The 15,785-nt window shown below is 34.6% G+C and overlaps 2 protein-coding genes across 2 annotated transcripts; both read right to left on the reverse strand.

The window, feature by feature from the left end:
- Positions 1-2,945: 2,945 nt before the first annotated feature.
- LOC105956047 (endo-1,4-beta-xylanase 5) lies at positions 2,946-7,832 on the reverse strand. Its single transcript, XM_088812660.1, has 10 exons — positions 7,775-7,832; positions 7,622-7,668; positions 7,295-7,517; positions 7,039-7,202; positions 6,120-6,218; positions 5,974-6,003; positions 5,507-5,639; positions 4,977-5,034; positions 3,841-4,423; positions 2,946-3,299 (listed from the first exon to the last, which is right to left on the reverse strand). The coding sequence occupies exons 1-10, from the start codon at positions 7,830-7,832 to the stop codon at positions 2,946-2,948; spliced, it is 1,749 nt and encodes a 582-aa protein (XP_088668786.1).
- A 2,657-nt stretch (positions 7,833-10,489) lies between these two features.
- On the reverse strand, positions 10,490-14,186 carry LOC105956045 (endo-1,4-beta-xylanase 5). Its single transcript, XM_088813606.1, has 8 exons — positions 14,114-14,186; positions 13,962-14,008; positions 13,626-13,848; positions 13,353-13,516; positions 12,958-13,056; positions 12,653-12,852; positions 11,348-11,930; positions 10,490-11,018 (listed from the first exon to the last, which is right to left on the reverse strand). Exons 1-8 carry the CDS (start codon positions 14,160-14,162, stop codon positions 10,644-10,646), a joined length of 1,740 nt encoding a protein of 579 aa, XP_088669732.1. The 5' UTR covers positions 14,163-14,186; the 3' UTR covers positions 10,490-10,643.
- Between the last annotated feature and the right edge of the window lie 1,599 nt (positions 14,187-15,785).

Raw genomic sequence — 15,785 nt, forward strand, 5'->3', positions numbered from 1 at the left:
TAATTATATATTAACGGTCAAGAAATTTCGAGAATAATTTGGTTGCCCATGGTTTGTAATTAGTGAGTTACTTAATATTTACTGTTATTTCATGAATATTGCACCAGATGCTATCAAAATTGTGATAATAAGAAATATTAAATTTTACTTTGACCATTATTTTCTAGTGCAATAAAATCTGAAGCATGAATTTGAGAAAGGTAATTTAATCATTAATTAATAAGGTTTAATTATCAAATTTACTTTTATTATTATTGAAGAGGTTGTAGTCATAAATTTCACCTAAATTCTAATATTTATTTATGCAATATACTTTTAATAAAGACTATAAAAAGGGCCAAAGTTGCTAGTCATATATATAATAGGGTAAATTACAACCATCCCTAGGGTATGGTCAAATTACGAAAACCCCCCTTCTGTTTGGGTAATTACAACCAACCCCTCAACTATAAATCTTCTTACATGTCCACCCTTGCGGTTTCAAATTTAGTGGAATCTTCTAGATTATATGGAATATTCTCAAGATTGTACCCGTTTTATCCAATTCGAGCTCCACATTTTGAAGCAAGATGATCATAAGATGTGTTTTTTGGATTGTATATATCAAATTGTAGTGCATCAGAAACTGTATATTTGCACAAAACGAGTACAACCTAGAGCACATTCCACAAAATCTAGATGATTATGTGGAATTTGACACCACAAGGGTGGAGGTGTAAGAAGATTCATAGTTGAAGGAGTAGATGTAATTGTCTAAACATAAGGGGTTTTTTCGTAATTTGACCATACCTCCAGGGTAATTGTAATTTACCCTATATAATATAATTCTTACGAAGTATATTAATTCAATGAAACATTCAACACATCAATAACACTTCACAACTTTTATTGCAATTCATGAACAATATTTATTCTCTATAAGTCGCTATTTTTTTATTTAATTAATCTTCGACTAACTAAATTACACGTTGATCGTAAAACGATACACATGATCTTGTGCTTCCTCCCCCGGAACAACATTAATTTTTTGCAAATAAAAAAGTTCACCATGATGAATAATGTTGGCTTCATATTCACCATGGAATAGTGAAGTTTCGAAGAAGCCCTTAGAATCTGTGGCAAATCAGCCGCGTGAGTCCAATCCGACCTAATCTTGTCGACGACACTCGAATCTTTTATGTAAGTGAAAATATAACTTCCAGTTCCGATTCCGAAATCTTCTGAAACTACAAATCTATTTATTAACTATGGAGTAGTATGAGAATTGTATAACTAGTGGCCTTTAAAAAAATTAAATTTGTATTTTTCAAGTTTTTCAAAGAAAATAGAGGACAATTGTATTCTACATATTTAAATAATCGAGAATCCAATAAAAAAAGAAAATTATATCAAAATTAATTAGTAGGAATTAAACATGGGGAAAAATACAGTTTTGGTCCCTCATATTTGCATCGATTTCATTGGTCCCCATGTTCACAAAAAACACATTTGATCCCTCATATTTCAAAACTTCAACACTTTTAGTCACTTCCGAGTTCCGTCAATTTTTCGTTAGAATTAACGGAATCAAGCATGTGTCCATCACTGACGGAGTAACGGTAAATTGACGAAAATGACCAAAAGTGTTAAATTATTGAAACATGAGGGACCAAATGTGTGTTTTGTGAACATGTGGACCAAATGTGAAATCGGTGTAAACTTGAGGGATGAAAACTGTGATTTCTCCAATTAAAAATATAAAATAAAGTAAGTAAAATGGATTATACATGAACATACATAACAACAATAATTAGTCTGACCAACTAAAAGTTTAGCCTACTCCGTAACCCAAATCGGCAAATTAGCAGAAGCAAACATATCAAGTGCGGATCTCGTATACGGCAGATTCGCATTAGTGAAATGCCCTTGCACCCCAATACCAAAAGGACCATTATACCCCTGCTGACTCATCTCGACGATCCTCTCCAAATACCTCGACGGCGACGAAGCACTGTCGGCAGGGCCGGCCCTGGGGTAGGGCGAGCAGGGCCCACGCCCGGGGCTCAATTGATAAATCCTCAATGGTGGTGTACTCGTTAAAAAACGACGTCATTTTAGTTTCTTTTGTGTTTTTACCAAAATCGAGCCACATTTATTCAGATTCTTAATATTTGTGCAAAGATGGAAAAATGACACTTATAAATGAACGAATGAAGTAATTATTACCATTTGAGTTCGTTTTAAAAAACGGCGATTATAACGAACACGTTGAGATTGTTGAAGATACAAATATTAAACTATATGTTTTTTTTTTCAAAAATAGAATAATCGAACGGGTCAACTGTAATTTGTAAAAGAACATGACTGATTAAATTCATAAAAAAAATTATAAAAAAGGGTAAATTACAACCACCCGCCTAAGGTATGGTCAAATTACGAAACCCCTCTCCTGTTTGTGTAATTACAACCACCCATCAACTATAAATCTTCTTACACGTCCATCCTTGCGGTTTCAAATTTAGTGGAATCTTTTAGATTATATGGAATATTCTCAATTTTTGATCCGTTTTATCCCATTCGTGCTCCACATTTTGAAGCCAGATGATCATAAGATGTGTTTTTTGGCTTGTATATATCAGATTGTTGTGCATTATTTTTTACACAAAACAAGTACAAACTAGAGGGTGGAAATGTAAGAAGATTCATAGTTGAGGAGGTAGATGCAAATATCCAAACATGAGGGTTTTTTTTCTCGTAATTTGACCATACCTCACGGTTGTAGTTGTAATTTACCCTAAAAAACCAGAGAAGAAAAGTTAGAAACTTAAATTTAAATTTATTAAAGTAGCCAAAATCTCAAATATAGTGAATAATTTTGTGAAGGGTACACTATTCTTTATATGTCACTATTATTTTTTCTTTATTTTTCCCCCCTTTTTGTGAACTGCTATCTCCGACTAATAATCTTACACGTTGACCGTCAAACGATGAACGTCCAGTACCGCTTCCTCGTTCGGTACAACGTTAATTTTTTGAAGACTCGAAACCGCGTCTCCGTTAATAAGTTTAGCTTCATATTCACCATGGAAAAGAGAAGCCTCGAAGAAGCCATTAGAATCGGTGGTGCCACGTAGACCATCGGCATGAGTCAACTCGTTTATAAAACTATCGACGACGTTTCCGGTTTCTAAGTTTCTGAAATTATTGTCCGTTAAACACATGGCGAAACAACCCTGCGGGCTCCACCCAGTCCACATCATAATGCCTTGTACTGCGTAATGTGAGTGAATCTCCCTTAGTACCTGGTTCAAATAATTTGCCTGCCCAAATATAACACAACATATTTATTAGAAAATAAATTACTATTAGGGAAAATTACTACCAACCTCCTGAGGTCTGGACAAATTACAAAAAAACCCATCTTGTTTGGATAATTACAACCACCCCTCCTTTTTAATATTTTTACATAAAATTTATATAATTCGGTTATTTACCGAACCAAATCGTATTTTCAGTTCGGTAAACGGTATGAAATGTTGGCGTACTGAGATATCACTTCGGTTTTACCGGTTTAACATCCCTAAATGTATCTCTGGAGGGTTATTTTCGTAAGATAATACATAGCTGAGGGGGTGACAGTAATTACCTAAATACGAGGGGGGGTTTCATAATTTGACCATAACTCAGGGGTAACCGTAATTTGCCCTTATTATTATATATAACTACAGGTGAAAATTAGAACCAATTGCAAAAATTGGTCTATCGTGTTTCAATAATTTAAAACTTTTGATCATTTTCGTCAGTTTACCGTTAGTTCGTCAGATAAGGCGGTCATGGACACACGCTTAATAAGAATTTTACCTGGTTGGGCCCGGCTTTAACATCGAGCTCCGTCACCCAAAGCGGCAATTTAGCAGAAGCAAGCATATCAATGGCGGATCTCGTATACGGCAAATTCACATTATTAAAATGCCCCTGCACCCCAATACCCAAAGGCCCAGCATACCTCCCCCGCCTCATCTCATCAATCTTCTGCAAATACTTCGATGGCGACGCAACACCATCGCTACTCTCCTCAATGGTGTGGAACTCGTTCAGAAACGGCGTCGTCCTGCTCCCGTCAATCTTGTTTGCATACTTGTAATAAACGGTGGAAATGTTCGGGCCGAGCCTGCTCTCGAAGAAATTCCAGTGCATATTCTCGTTCACTACATCCCAATGAATGAACCGCCCCTTGTATTTGGTCATCACTGAGATCAGCCTCTTCTGCGCGGCTGCAGCCAAGTCGTTCGACGAAAGTCCCGGCACCCAACGTGGCTGGTATTTCGGGGAGTCCCATAAGACGTTGTGCCCGCGGATCGTGACTCCGTGCGATTTCGCTAGATTGATCAGCGCGTCGGGGACGGAGTAGTCGACGACGCCTCTGTTGTATTCGGTCTCCGCCCTGTGATGTATAGCTTTTTTTTAGCAACCAGTACGCGAAGTTAGATGGTGCTACTACACCTCGTTATTTACACCGGGTGGATTTTGAATCGTAGATTTTGATTAGATAGTACTACCCACAGAACACACATACACACGGGTGTGTGTGATTATGTGTAGATCTACGGTTCTAATCCACTCGGTGTAAATAATCAGGTGCAACGTCTATAGATACATATTGTTAGATCTATAGATTTTTTGGGGAAAATTACACTTTTTACCCCTCAAATTTGTAATGATTTCACATTTGGTCCCTCATGTTCATAAAAAACACATTTGGTTCCTCGTGTTTCAATAATTTATCACTTGATTCCGTTAGTACTAACGGAAAAATTAACGAAAATGACTAAAAATGTTAATTTTTGAAACATGAGGGACCAAATGTATTTTTTATTTGAACATGGGCGACCAAATTTGAAATTAGTGCAAACTTGAGTGGTGAAAACTGTAGTTTCCCCAATTGTTTTTTTAAAACAATCAGCAACTAGTACCCTGTAAGCTATTAATTTATTTACCATTTGAGTTCGTTTTCGAAAACAGTGTATTTGAATCTGGAGAAGAACCAGTTTTGGTCTAGGTTACACAGATACGGGAACGGGGACACGGCGACACATGGATACGGACACCGGGAAACTCTTAATAAAAAAAAGTAGGACACGGGAACATGGGGGATACGTGTAAATATTGAAAACATAGGGGTCTATTTGTAAATTATTAAAATATTTATTTTTACAATTTAAAATTCACATTATATATTTATTCAAATACTGTTTCAAGTTTTCAAGAAAGAAAGAAAGAAATTACGGCTAGGGTACAGCCTAGCTATAATAAAAAAGGTAAAATAGGTTTTGACTTTTGGGCTTTTCAAAAAAGGCTGAGAATAGTTTTTCCTCTTTGACACGTGTATCAATTTTGGATACGCGTGTCCAATTATTTCATAATTACTGACACGGCCCCCAAGCGTATTATACGCATATTTGGGCGTTTCGTGTCGGAAACGTGTCCGACACGTGGACACTTCTCATATTAGGCGTATCTGTGTAACAGAGGTTTTGGTACGCGCCGTTTTGGAGGATGTTTTGGTTGATGGCCGTGCCGAAGGGGAAATTGGCGTTGTTCTGTTTGATTGAAACGGTGGCGTTTGGTATGGGTTGGCCGTGCTGATCCATGAAACGAACCTTTTTAATGAAAGATAAACCGGATCGGGTCGGGGGCGATTGGGATTGAAAACCACCCGAAACCTTCTCCACAAGAACTCAGATGAAGATACAGAGAAGAAAAACCAACATCAAAACATTTTCATTTCTCGTCTGATTGTATTGGGGAAGATGATTCCCCATTTATACATTTTAATTCATAAAGTGCTACTAGAAATAAAGTGCTACTACCTCTACGACAACTTATAAAAGTGTTAAACCTATTATTTAAATAAAATGCTATTTGACTTAAAGAAGTGCTACACCCCTTTTTACGTTTCTTTGTTCCCTTCAATTTTGGATCGTTACAATCCACCGCTTGAAATTTCACCTTTGATTTGCGGAACTGCAAGCAAATACAACATTGAAAAAAGAAAATAAAATATTTATATATATTTAAATTTAGAGAAATAAAGAATTGTGAAAACAGTAATAAAATTAATTGTTAGAAATGAATATCACCTTCTCAACGCTTTGATCTTGGTGGGATTTCCACTCTTCATTGGTAAATGGCTGCAATGAAATGCTGTCTGCCCAAATATCAACGTTTGTGTTGTTGCTCTGCAAACAAAGGAGGAGTTTAATTATTTTAAACTGTATTAATTCTCTATTAGTTAGTTGATTTGTATTGGATATAATATTGAAACTATAGCAAATTACGATCACCCCCTTTCTTGGTAAGTTCAAATTACGAAAAAGTCTTTCATGTTTGGATAATCACAACATCCCCTTAACTATGTATTCGTCTTACAAAAAAATCCCTCATTCAGTAGGTAAGTTTTACACTGTAAAGGTAAACGTGTAAGACAATATATAGAGAGGTGGTTGTAATTACCCAAATATGATGGTTTTTTCGTAATTTGAGCATACCTCAAAGAGTCACCGTAATTTGCCCTTGAACTATTAAAGTTCGGTATTGAATGTGATTTTTTTTTCTACTAATAACAATAATCATAATCTAACTTGGTAAGAAATTGACTCTAGTATATATTTTTGGTATTACATGTTTTTTTAGAAATTCAAAACATTAAAAAAAATAACAAAAAATAAGGAAAAATAATGTTTTTATTCCTCAAATTTGCACCAATTTCACATTTGGTCCCCTATGTTTACTAAAAAACACATTTGGTCCCTCATGTTTCAATAATTTAACACTTCTGGTCATTTCAGCCAATTTACCATTAGTCCGTCAGTTAAGACAGTGATGTACACAAACTTGATTGCGTTAGTACTAACGAAAAATTGACGGAAAAAACTAAAAGTATTGAATTTTTGAAACATGAGGGACTAAATGTGTTTTTTTTGTAAATATAGGGGACCAAGTACGAAATTGGTTCAAACTAGAAGGACAAAATCGGTATCTTCCCAAAAAAAATCAAACCTCAAAATAGAGTTCAGCAGGGCCAGAAACATTGACCACTAGTCCACCTTTGACCATTGACCAACAACCCTTATGGGCCGTGACCCAACCAGCATATACATTGCTTGTATTTGTCTTGAAAATTGCTGCTATGTATGCATCTTCATTGCTTACTTGCAACCATGCTACATAAATTTTGCAAAAAATAAAATAAATAAATTATGAATTTTGTAAATTTATTGAATGTATATATATATATAAATACGTACGTACGTACCGGAGAAAGTGTAGAGTTTTTCTTTCTCTAAGTTAAACTTCTGCGAGAAACTATGAAACGGTTGTTTTCTTGCGGAGGCAACAATGTACTTGTTGCCATCGTCGGATTCTCGGTGCTCCACCGTTGAATCTCCGAATTTTGTCCATCCTTTCAATCCTTCGTTTAGTTCGGGATTCACAATCACTCCTCCCTCGTATTGAGGCTTTAACGGTTTTGCTAAACACTGAAAATATATAAATAAAAGAAAATTAATTGAAAATAGTAAATTAAAAAAACCATGCATGCATAGGAAATTAAAGATTGGTTTTAATAATTATTGGGACTTGCCTCTTTTGTGTATGAGTAATCATAAGGCACTGCATAAACTTGAGAACCTGTATATATATAAATATATCACCAAATTAATTCAATTCAATTTATCGAATTAAAGTTATATTATTATTTGGAACTAAAAAAAAAAAGATGAAGATGAACTAGTACCGATGACGAGGCATAGAATCGAAAAGACGATGAAACAAGAATTTAAGATCTTAGCCATTGTTTTTGTTTTCAATAATGTTGCCATTCATTGAGTTATATTTATATAGATGATATGAAAGAATTTGATTGTATAATAATTTGATTTTTCTTTTTCTTTTTCCCCATTTTTGGTCATTGAATTGCATTATCTTTACAAAATAAGATTGTAATAATATTATACACACACACACACACATATTGGAATGTGATAGAGTGTTTTCTGAATTATACTTAATTAAAATATAGGTTTTATTGGGAACAAATTATGGTATTTTGTATGGTTAATGTGATCAAAATTCGGATTTTGATTAAATATTATGTAATAAGTTTATTTGTATTCAATATGTGATTTATCTGTATATATAATATGAGTTATTTGCACAAACATCTCTGCGTAAGCTGTAATGGCTAAAAAAATCCAGCTAAAACAATTTAACAATTAACCCCATATGTTGCATTTTATTTAGTTTACTATCCCTAGTGAAAATAAATATGTTAAATAAAAGGAAGTGATTATATTACCCTTCAATTAATAACATAAAATTAGAATTAATATATAATAGAGGCCAAATTGTAATTTTACTAAACTAATGAAACTTAACTAGGGGACTAAATTATAATTTTCCAAACATAAAATTGAATTGGATTTAAATATAATTAATCCAAAACTTTGGATCAAATTACAATTTTTACAATTTCTTAAATAAATAAATAAAACACTTTTTTTTTATGGAAAATGAAAAGACAAGAGAGACAATTACGTCTTCCCCACCACCACCACCAAACTCAGAATACCACCTCCGGCAATCACATCTTCACGCGCCGCCCCTTCCTTCCACCACCCGCCTCCTTCGCTCTTCTCGTCCCATCCACCACCAACTCCTCCTTGCCAATTCCACACCAAACGATTCTTTTGCAAATTCTAGAATTTTAGCAAGCCTAGCAAAACTCCAGCCAAAGCTTTAATCGCCACCACCGTCAAAGCCCTAACTGCCGCCATCGTCGGAGAAGATGATAAAAAAATAGTTTTATTCGTGGATTTTTATTTCGAAAAGCTCTGTTTTCGATGGGGGCATATATTTTCTTGGATTTAAAACAATTAGCACATACGCCCATGTTACATAGTCAACGACATTAAGGCCCCTACGAGCTGGTCGTGTGATACACTTGCCAGCTTTGCGACCAGGGTTCGATTTTTGGACATGAAAAAACCCAAATACCCTTTACATTACAAATTTCAAAAATAAGCACCAAATAATGTTTTCATTTTTTTTAATTCAGTCCCTTGAAGTTTCAGAAAAGCCTTTTTTTTCCTTAAGCCAGGGACTGATTTGCAATTTAAAAAAAAATACACTGAACATAGCTGACCGTCGCTCTCCTTCTGGCGAACACTCTCTACGGCCTCACCTCCCTCCATATCCTCAGCCTCCGCTTCGCCCCACCACTCCAACATTTTCTCCGAAATATTCGGTTCGGTTTGGAGCTAAGATTCAAGCTTTATTCTCTGGACTTGCAGCACCATGACACCGTTGTGGATCAGAATAGTTACCGGAGATCGCGATTCGTCGGAAATGCAGGGCTTGTTTTTCTCGTGGTGGTCCCCGTCGGTGGACTTCGTTGGGGAGATGTGTGGGTGCAATGTATATTTTCAGCGGTAGATTTTTTGAAAAAAAATACAATTCAGTCCCTAGTTTTTTCTTTTTCTTTTTTAGGTTTTTTTTTTTCCGGTTATTTTTGTTTTTTATTTTGTTTTACGTTGTATTTCAACGAGGGTAGTATAATCATTTCATTTTAGTCAAAATATTTATTTCCACAAGGGGTCAGTGAACTAAATAAAATGCAACATAGGTGGTTAATTACTATTTTTTTTAACATTGGGTTTTTTTAGCCATTAGAGATTACACAAGGGGGTCTGTGCAAATAACTCCCAGATCTCGGCACTTTTCTCTTTAGTTTTTGTATAAAAAATGAAAAATGAAATCAATTAAAATGAAGCTTTGCAGATTATGATAGCAAAACCCAAAAGAGAAAAATGGGAAAAATACAGTTTTCACCCCTCAAGTTTGCTCAAATTCCACATTTAGTCACCCATGTTCCCAAAAAATACATTTGGTCCCTCATGCTTCAAATATTCAACATTTTTAGTCATTTCCGTCAATTTTCCGTTAAAACTAATGGAATCAAACGTGTTCCCGTCACTACATAACTGACGGAATTACGGTATGGAAATAACCATAAATGTCAAACTATTGAAACATGAGGGACCAAATGTGTTTTTTGTTAATATGGGGGACCAAATATGAAATCGTTGTAAACATGAGGAATAAAAACTGTATATTTCCCGAAAAAAATTAACTTAAAACCCTGAAACCTAAAAGAAACCCTAACATATAAATAAAACTATAAAGAGTCACTGCACACTCAAATTTAACACCGTTCAAAAGTCTGACCACTAATCATAAAAAAATAGGGAGACATTTGATGTTTTCTATACACCAGGGGGTAAATGATACCTTTCGCACAGTACAAGGGTACAAAATGAATTTTCTCTATTTTGTAATATAACTTCAAAGAGTTCCATTGGTCATATTTTGGACATACAATATCATATTATATTAACTTGTTTTATGATTATTGATGTGAAAAATCCATTTTAATTTTCAAAGGAAGAATAAGAAATAGAAACTTAAATTTAAATTCATATAATTGTGCTTAGTACACTTTTCTCAAATCACAAAGATACTAATTTTGAGAGGATACAATGTTCTTTATTTGTCCTTATTTTTTTATTTTTTTCCTTTCGAATTTCTATATAATCCGGCTAATAGTATTACACGTTGACCGTCAAACGAAGAACATTCAATACCGTTTCCTCGTTCGGTACAACGTTAATTTCTTGTGAACTCGAAACCGCGTCTCCGTTAATAATTTTAGCTTCGTATTCACCATGGAAAAGAGAAGCCTCGAAGTAGCCATTAGAATCGGTGGTGCCACGAAGACCATCGGCATGAGTCAACTCGTTTCTAAAACTGTCGACGACATTTCCGTTATCTGTGTTTCTGAAATTATTGTCCGTTAAACACGTGGCGTAACAATTTGTACACCTATCGTCACAACCCTGCGGGTCCCACGGTGTCCACAACATAATGCCTTGTACTGCGTTATGCGAGTGAATCTCCCTTAGTACCTGGTTCAAAATATTTGCCTGCCCAAATAATATAACACGACATATTTATTAGAAAATAGCTTTATTATTATATACAACTAGCAATTCCGCCAATGCACAAATTGAACTATATTAAAATAATTAGTTGTGAAATTTAAATTACTAAAATCGCATCAATATTTCTACAAATATGGTCATACAAATTCCAATAAAAAGCATATACTAAAAAACAAAACATATAAATTAATCAAATCACCTAACTTCTACAAGTGTTGGTACATTTTTCGATTTATTTGTTATTCGTTAGAAAGAATTAACATTTCAAACGAATATTAACCACAAAATAATCTTTACGATTTCAAATTTACCTGGTTGGGCCCGCGTGTAACGTCCAACTCAGTCACCCAAAGCGGCAGTTTAGCGGAAGCAAGCATATCAATGGCGGATCTCGTATACGGCAGATTCGCACTAGTAAAATGCCCCTGCGCGCCAATACCCAAAGGACCACCATACCTGTCCCGCCTCATCTCATCAATCTTCTGCAAATACCTCGACGGCGACGCAACACCATCTCTGCTCTCCTCAATGGTGTTGTACTCGTTCAGAAACGGCACCGTCCTGCTCCCGTCAATCTTGTTAGCATACTTGTAATAAACGGTAGAAATGTTCGGGCCGAGCCTACTCTCGAAGAAGTTCCAGTGCAGATTCTCGTTCACTACGTCCCAGTGAATGAACCGCCCCTTGTATTTGGTCATCACTGAGATCAGCCTCTTCTGTGCGGCTGCACCTAAGTCGTTCGCCGAAAGTCCCGGCACCCAATATGGCTGGTATTTCGGATCATCCCATAATACATTGTGGCCGCGGATCGTGACTCCGTGCGATTTCGCTAGTGCAATCATCGCGTCGGGAACGGAGTAGTCGACGGAGCCTCTGTTGTATTCGGTCGAATACCTGGGATGTAAAGGTACATAGTGTTATATGTATAGATTTTTTTAGCAACTAGTGCGGGAAGTTAGCTACTACACCTGGTTATTTACATCAGATGGATTTGAATATTAGATTTGATTAAATAACTACATACAAAACACACACACACATGGGTGTGTGTGGGATTATGTGTAATTCTACGGTTCAAATCCACTCGATATAAATAATCAGGTGTAGCATCTATAGATAGATATTGTTATATCTATAGTTTTTTTTGGGGAAAATTACACTTTTTACCCCTCAAGTTTGTATTAATTTCACATTAGGTCATTCATGTTCACAATAAAACACATTTGATCCATCATGTTTCAATAATTTAACACTTTAAGTCATTTCCGTCAATTTACCATTAGTCCGATAGTCAAGGCGGTGATGGACACGCACTTGATTTCGATAAATTAACGGAAATGACTAAATATGTTTAATTTTTGAAACATGAGGGATCAAATGTATTTCTGTGAACATAGGGAGCCAAATGTGAAATTGGTGCAAACTTGAGGGTTGACTGTATTTTTCCCGATTTTTTTTTTTTTTTAAACAATCAGCAACTAGTACCTTGTAGACTAACACATTTGAATCATAAGGGGGTTTTGCTAATAAAATCATATGGGGTGGTTCTTTTAGCAATTTTGATATAATGCAGGGGTACTACTTAATCTCAATAATTGCTTATTAAATTATATTACCATTTGAGTTCGTTTTGGAATACGGTGTATTTGAATCTGGAGAAGAAATAGTTTTGGTACGCGCCGTTTTGGACGATGTTTTGGTTCATGGCGCAGCCGAAGGGGAAATTGGCGTTATTTTGTTTGATTGAAACGGTGGCGTTTGGTATGGGCTGGCCGTGCTGATCCACCGCCTGGAATTTCACCTTTGATTTACGGAACTGCATATACAAAATCGAAAAAAAAAATATTTATAAATTTAAATTTAAAGAAATAAACAATTAGTGAAAAAAATAATAAAATTAATTGTTAGAAATTAATATCACCTTCTCAATGCTTTGATCTTGGTGGGATTTCCACTCTTGTTGAGTAAATGGCTGCAATGAAATGCTGTCTGCCCAAATATCAACATTTGTGTTGTTGCTCTGCAAATAAAGGCGAGCTTTAATTATTTTGTCGTACAAAGCTAATAGTTTATAAACTTCTAAACATCTTATAAATTCTTTTTAACATCTTATAAGTTTAACGAAACACCCTTAACGGTATTGCATGTGATTTATTCCTAGTAATATTCCTAACAATAATCATAAATCTAATTTGTATCACTTTCGGTAAGAAATCGACTCTAGTATATACTTTCTCGAAAATGAAGAGTAGAATGTAATGTAAATGGTTTTTTTTTTCTTCGAGAAATTCTAAATTTAAAAAAAAAAAATCAAACCTCAAAATAGAGCTCGGCGGGGCCGGAAACATTGACGACTAGACCACCTTTGACCATTGACCAACAACCGCTTTGGGCTATTACCCAACCAGCATATACATTGCTTGTATTTGTCTTGAAAATTGCTGCTATATCAGCTTTTTCATGGCTTACTTGCAACCAAGCTACATAAATTTTTGCAAAAATAAAATAAATAAATTATTAAACATACATCATGAATTTTGTAAATTTATTGAATAATGTATATATATAAATATATATCTACGTACGTACCCGAGAAAGTGTAGAGTTTTTCTTTTTCTAAGTTAAACTTCTGCGAGAAACTATGGAATGGTTGTTTTCTTGCGGAAGCAACAATGTACATATTGCCGTCGTCGGATTCTCTGTGCTCCACTGTCGAATCTTCGAATTTTGTCCATCCTTTCAATCCTTCGTTTAGTTCGGGATTCACAATCACTCCTCCCTCGTATTGAGGCTTTAACGGTTTTGCTAAGCACTACAAATATATAAATACAAAAAAATTAATTAAAAATAGTAAATTAAAAGAAAACAAAAAACCATGCATGCATAGGAAATTAAAGATTGGTTTTATTAATTATTGGGACTTGCCTCTTTTGTGTATGAGTAATCATAAGGCACTGCATAAACTTGAGAACCTGTGCATATGTATCACCAAATTAATTCAATTCAATTTAATCGAATTAAACTTATAATAATTTTGAATTAAAAAAATAATAAAAAAGATGAAGATGAACTAATACCGATGACGAGGCATAGAATCGAAAATAAGATTAAGATCTTATTAGCCATTGTTTTTGTTTTGAATAATGTAAGATGCATGTCAATGCCAGTCATTGTGTTCTATATTTATAGAGATGATATGAAAGAATTTGATTGTATGATAATTTGATTTTTTTTTCCCATTTTTGGTAATTGACTTGCTTTATAATCACAAAATAAGCTTGTAATAATAATTAAAAAAATAATAAATATATTCAATATGATCATCTGGATATATAATATACTCACTATATTTATCAGAAATGAAATTTATTAAATCTTTTATTCAAAATTATGCATTTGACTTGCTTATTTTACTGTACATTAAAAAAATCATATTTGTTTAATATGTTATTCAAATTCTTCGATATGCTATTTAGTCAAAATTCAACTCTTATTATTACAAAAACCTATGAAATATTTTTCCCAATTCAAAGATTGTATACATTACAAATATTACAACATAATTACATGTTATGGGAATGGGACTAATTTGATTTTGACTGCAAATATAAAGGACTAAAGTGAAATTTACCTGGTAAAGGCCACGTAGGATAATTAAAATTTTGATTCATATACAATACCTCTTATACAATTTCCACCCCTATACAATAGGTATCACGATTTTAGTCCTGCCACAGATTTAAAGCCTCATTCTTACCTCTATGACAGTTAATTATTAGGTTGCACTTTCCCCCTTGTACTTTGGCTCGATATCACTTTACCCCTTCTACTCTTGATTGCATCGATTGTCCCATGTACTTGAAATTGAAAATTGTCTCATTGAGGTTCTCGCCGTTAGTTTTCAAACTTTTGACATTAATATTGTTTGATCTATGTCTGAAAGTTACAAAAAATTCACTCCCAGTAAATAATTATTAAACAAAATCAAATTAAATTGTGACTGGCGTCGTGGACTTTGTTTTCTCGTTGTGTTGATTTTTTTACTATTATTTTTTTGTATTTTGTTTTTTTTAATAATTATTTAAACTGTGAGAGGTTATGTCTTTGTAATTTCAGAGTTTAGATCAAACGGTGTTAAGGTCAAATGTCTGACAACTAATTGTGAGGGCCACATTGAGACAATTTTTGAAGTGTAGGGGGCAAATTGATGCAATCAAGAGTAGAAGAGGGTAAAGTGATATCGAACAAAAATACAAGGGGAAAGTGGAATTTACCTTTCTTTTTATCAGTAATTATTAGGTTGCATTTGATCTTTGAAAAAAGTTATTGAAAATTTAACATTAAAAGATTGAAGTCGTATTAAAGGGGCCTTTAGCAATAAGCACCTCAAAAGTTCAAAACGCTAATAAATAGAACAACTTACGGCCAACCCCTAGAGGTAAGCTTAAATTACGAAAACTCCCCTCTTGTTCGAGAAATTACAACTACCCTCTTCACCTATGTCTTTTCTTACGAAAAACCCTCTTCTTCAATTGGTAAATCTGACACTGTAAGGGTGAACGTGTAAGACAATACCTAGTTGAGGAGGGGTTGCTCTCAAAGTGGCTCCACATGGTCGCGCAAAGCAGTCGATTTCGTCTAGTTGAGTGCACAAAGTCCTCGTAAGACCTTGCAATCCTAGGACTATTTTCGAATTCTCCGATTGATGGGCTAGTTCTCGTGATAGAGGGGACCGATTGGAGTCCACTC

The sequence above is a fragment of the Erythranthe guttata genome, chromosome 14, assembly GCF_056151865.1.
Source record: "Erythranthe guttata isolate IM_541 chromosome 14, IM_541, whole genome shotgun sequence".
In the NCBI taxonomy this organism is placed as follows: domain Eukaryota; kingdom Viridiplantae; phylum Streptophyta; class Magnoliopsida; order Lamiales; family Phrymaceae; genus Erythranthe; species Erythranthe guttata.

What these genes read in the sequence shown, in the direction of transcription:
- LOC105956045 (XM_088813606.1), bottom strand. Translation starts at nt 14,162, where the DNA reads ATGGCTAATAAGATCTTAATCTTATTTTCGATTCTATGCCTCGTCATC. An exon ending in TTCCAAAACGAACTCAAATG is followed by an intron (nt 11,931 to 12,652) that starts GTAATATAATTT and finishes TTTACATCCCAG; the next exon opens with GTATTCGACCGAATACAACA. An exon ending in TTACACGCGGGCCCAACCAG is followed by an intron (nt 11,019 to 11,347) that starts GTAAATTTGAAA and finishes TTATTTGGGCAG; the next exon opens with GCAAATATTTTGAACCAGGT.
- LOC105956047 (XM_088812660.1), bottom strand. Translation starts at nt 7,832, where the DNA reads ATGGCTAAGATCTTAAATTCTTGTTTCATCGTCTTTTCGATTCTATGC. An exon ending in ATTACTCATACACAAAAGAG is followed by an intron (nt 7,518 to 7,621) that starts GCAAGTCCCAAT and finishes ATATATTTTCAG; the next exon opens with TGTTTAGCAAAACCGTTAAA. An exon ending in AAAACTCTACACTTTCTCCG is followed by an intron (nt 7,203 to 7,294) that starts GTACGTACGTAC and finishes AAATTTATGTAG; the next exon opens with CATGGTTGCAAGTAAGCAAT.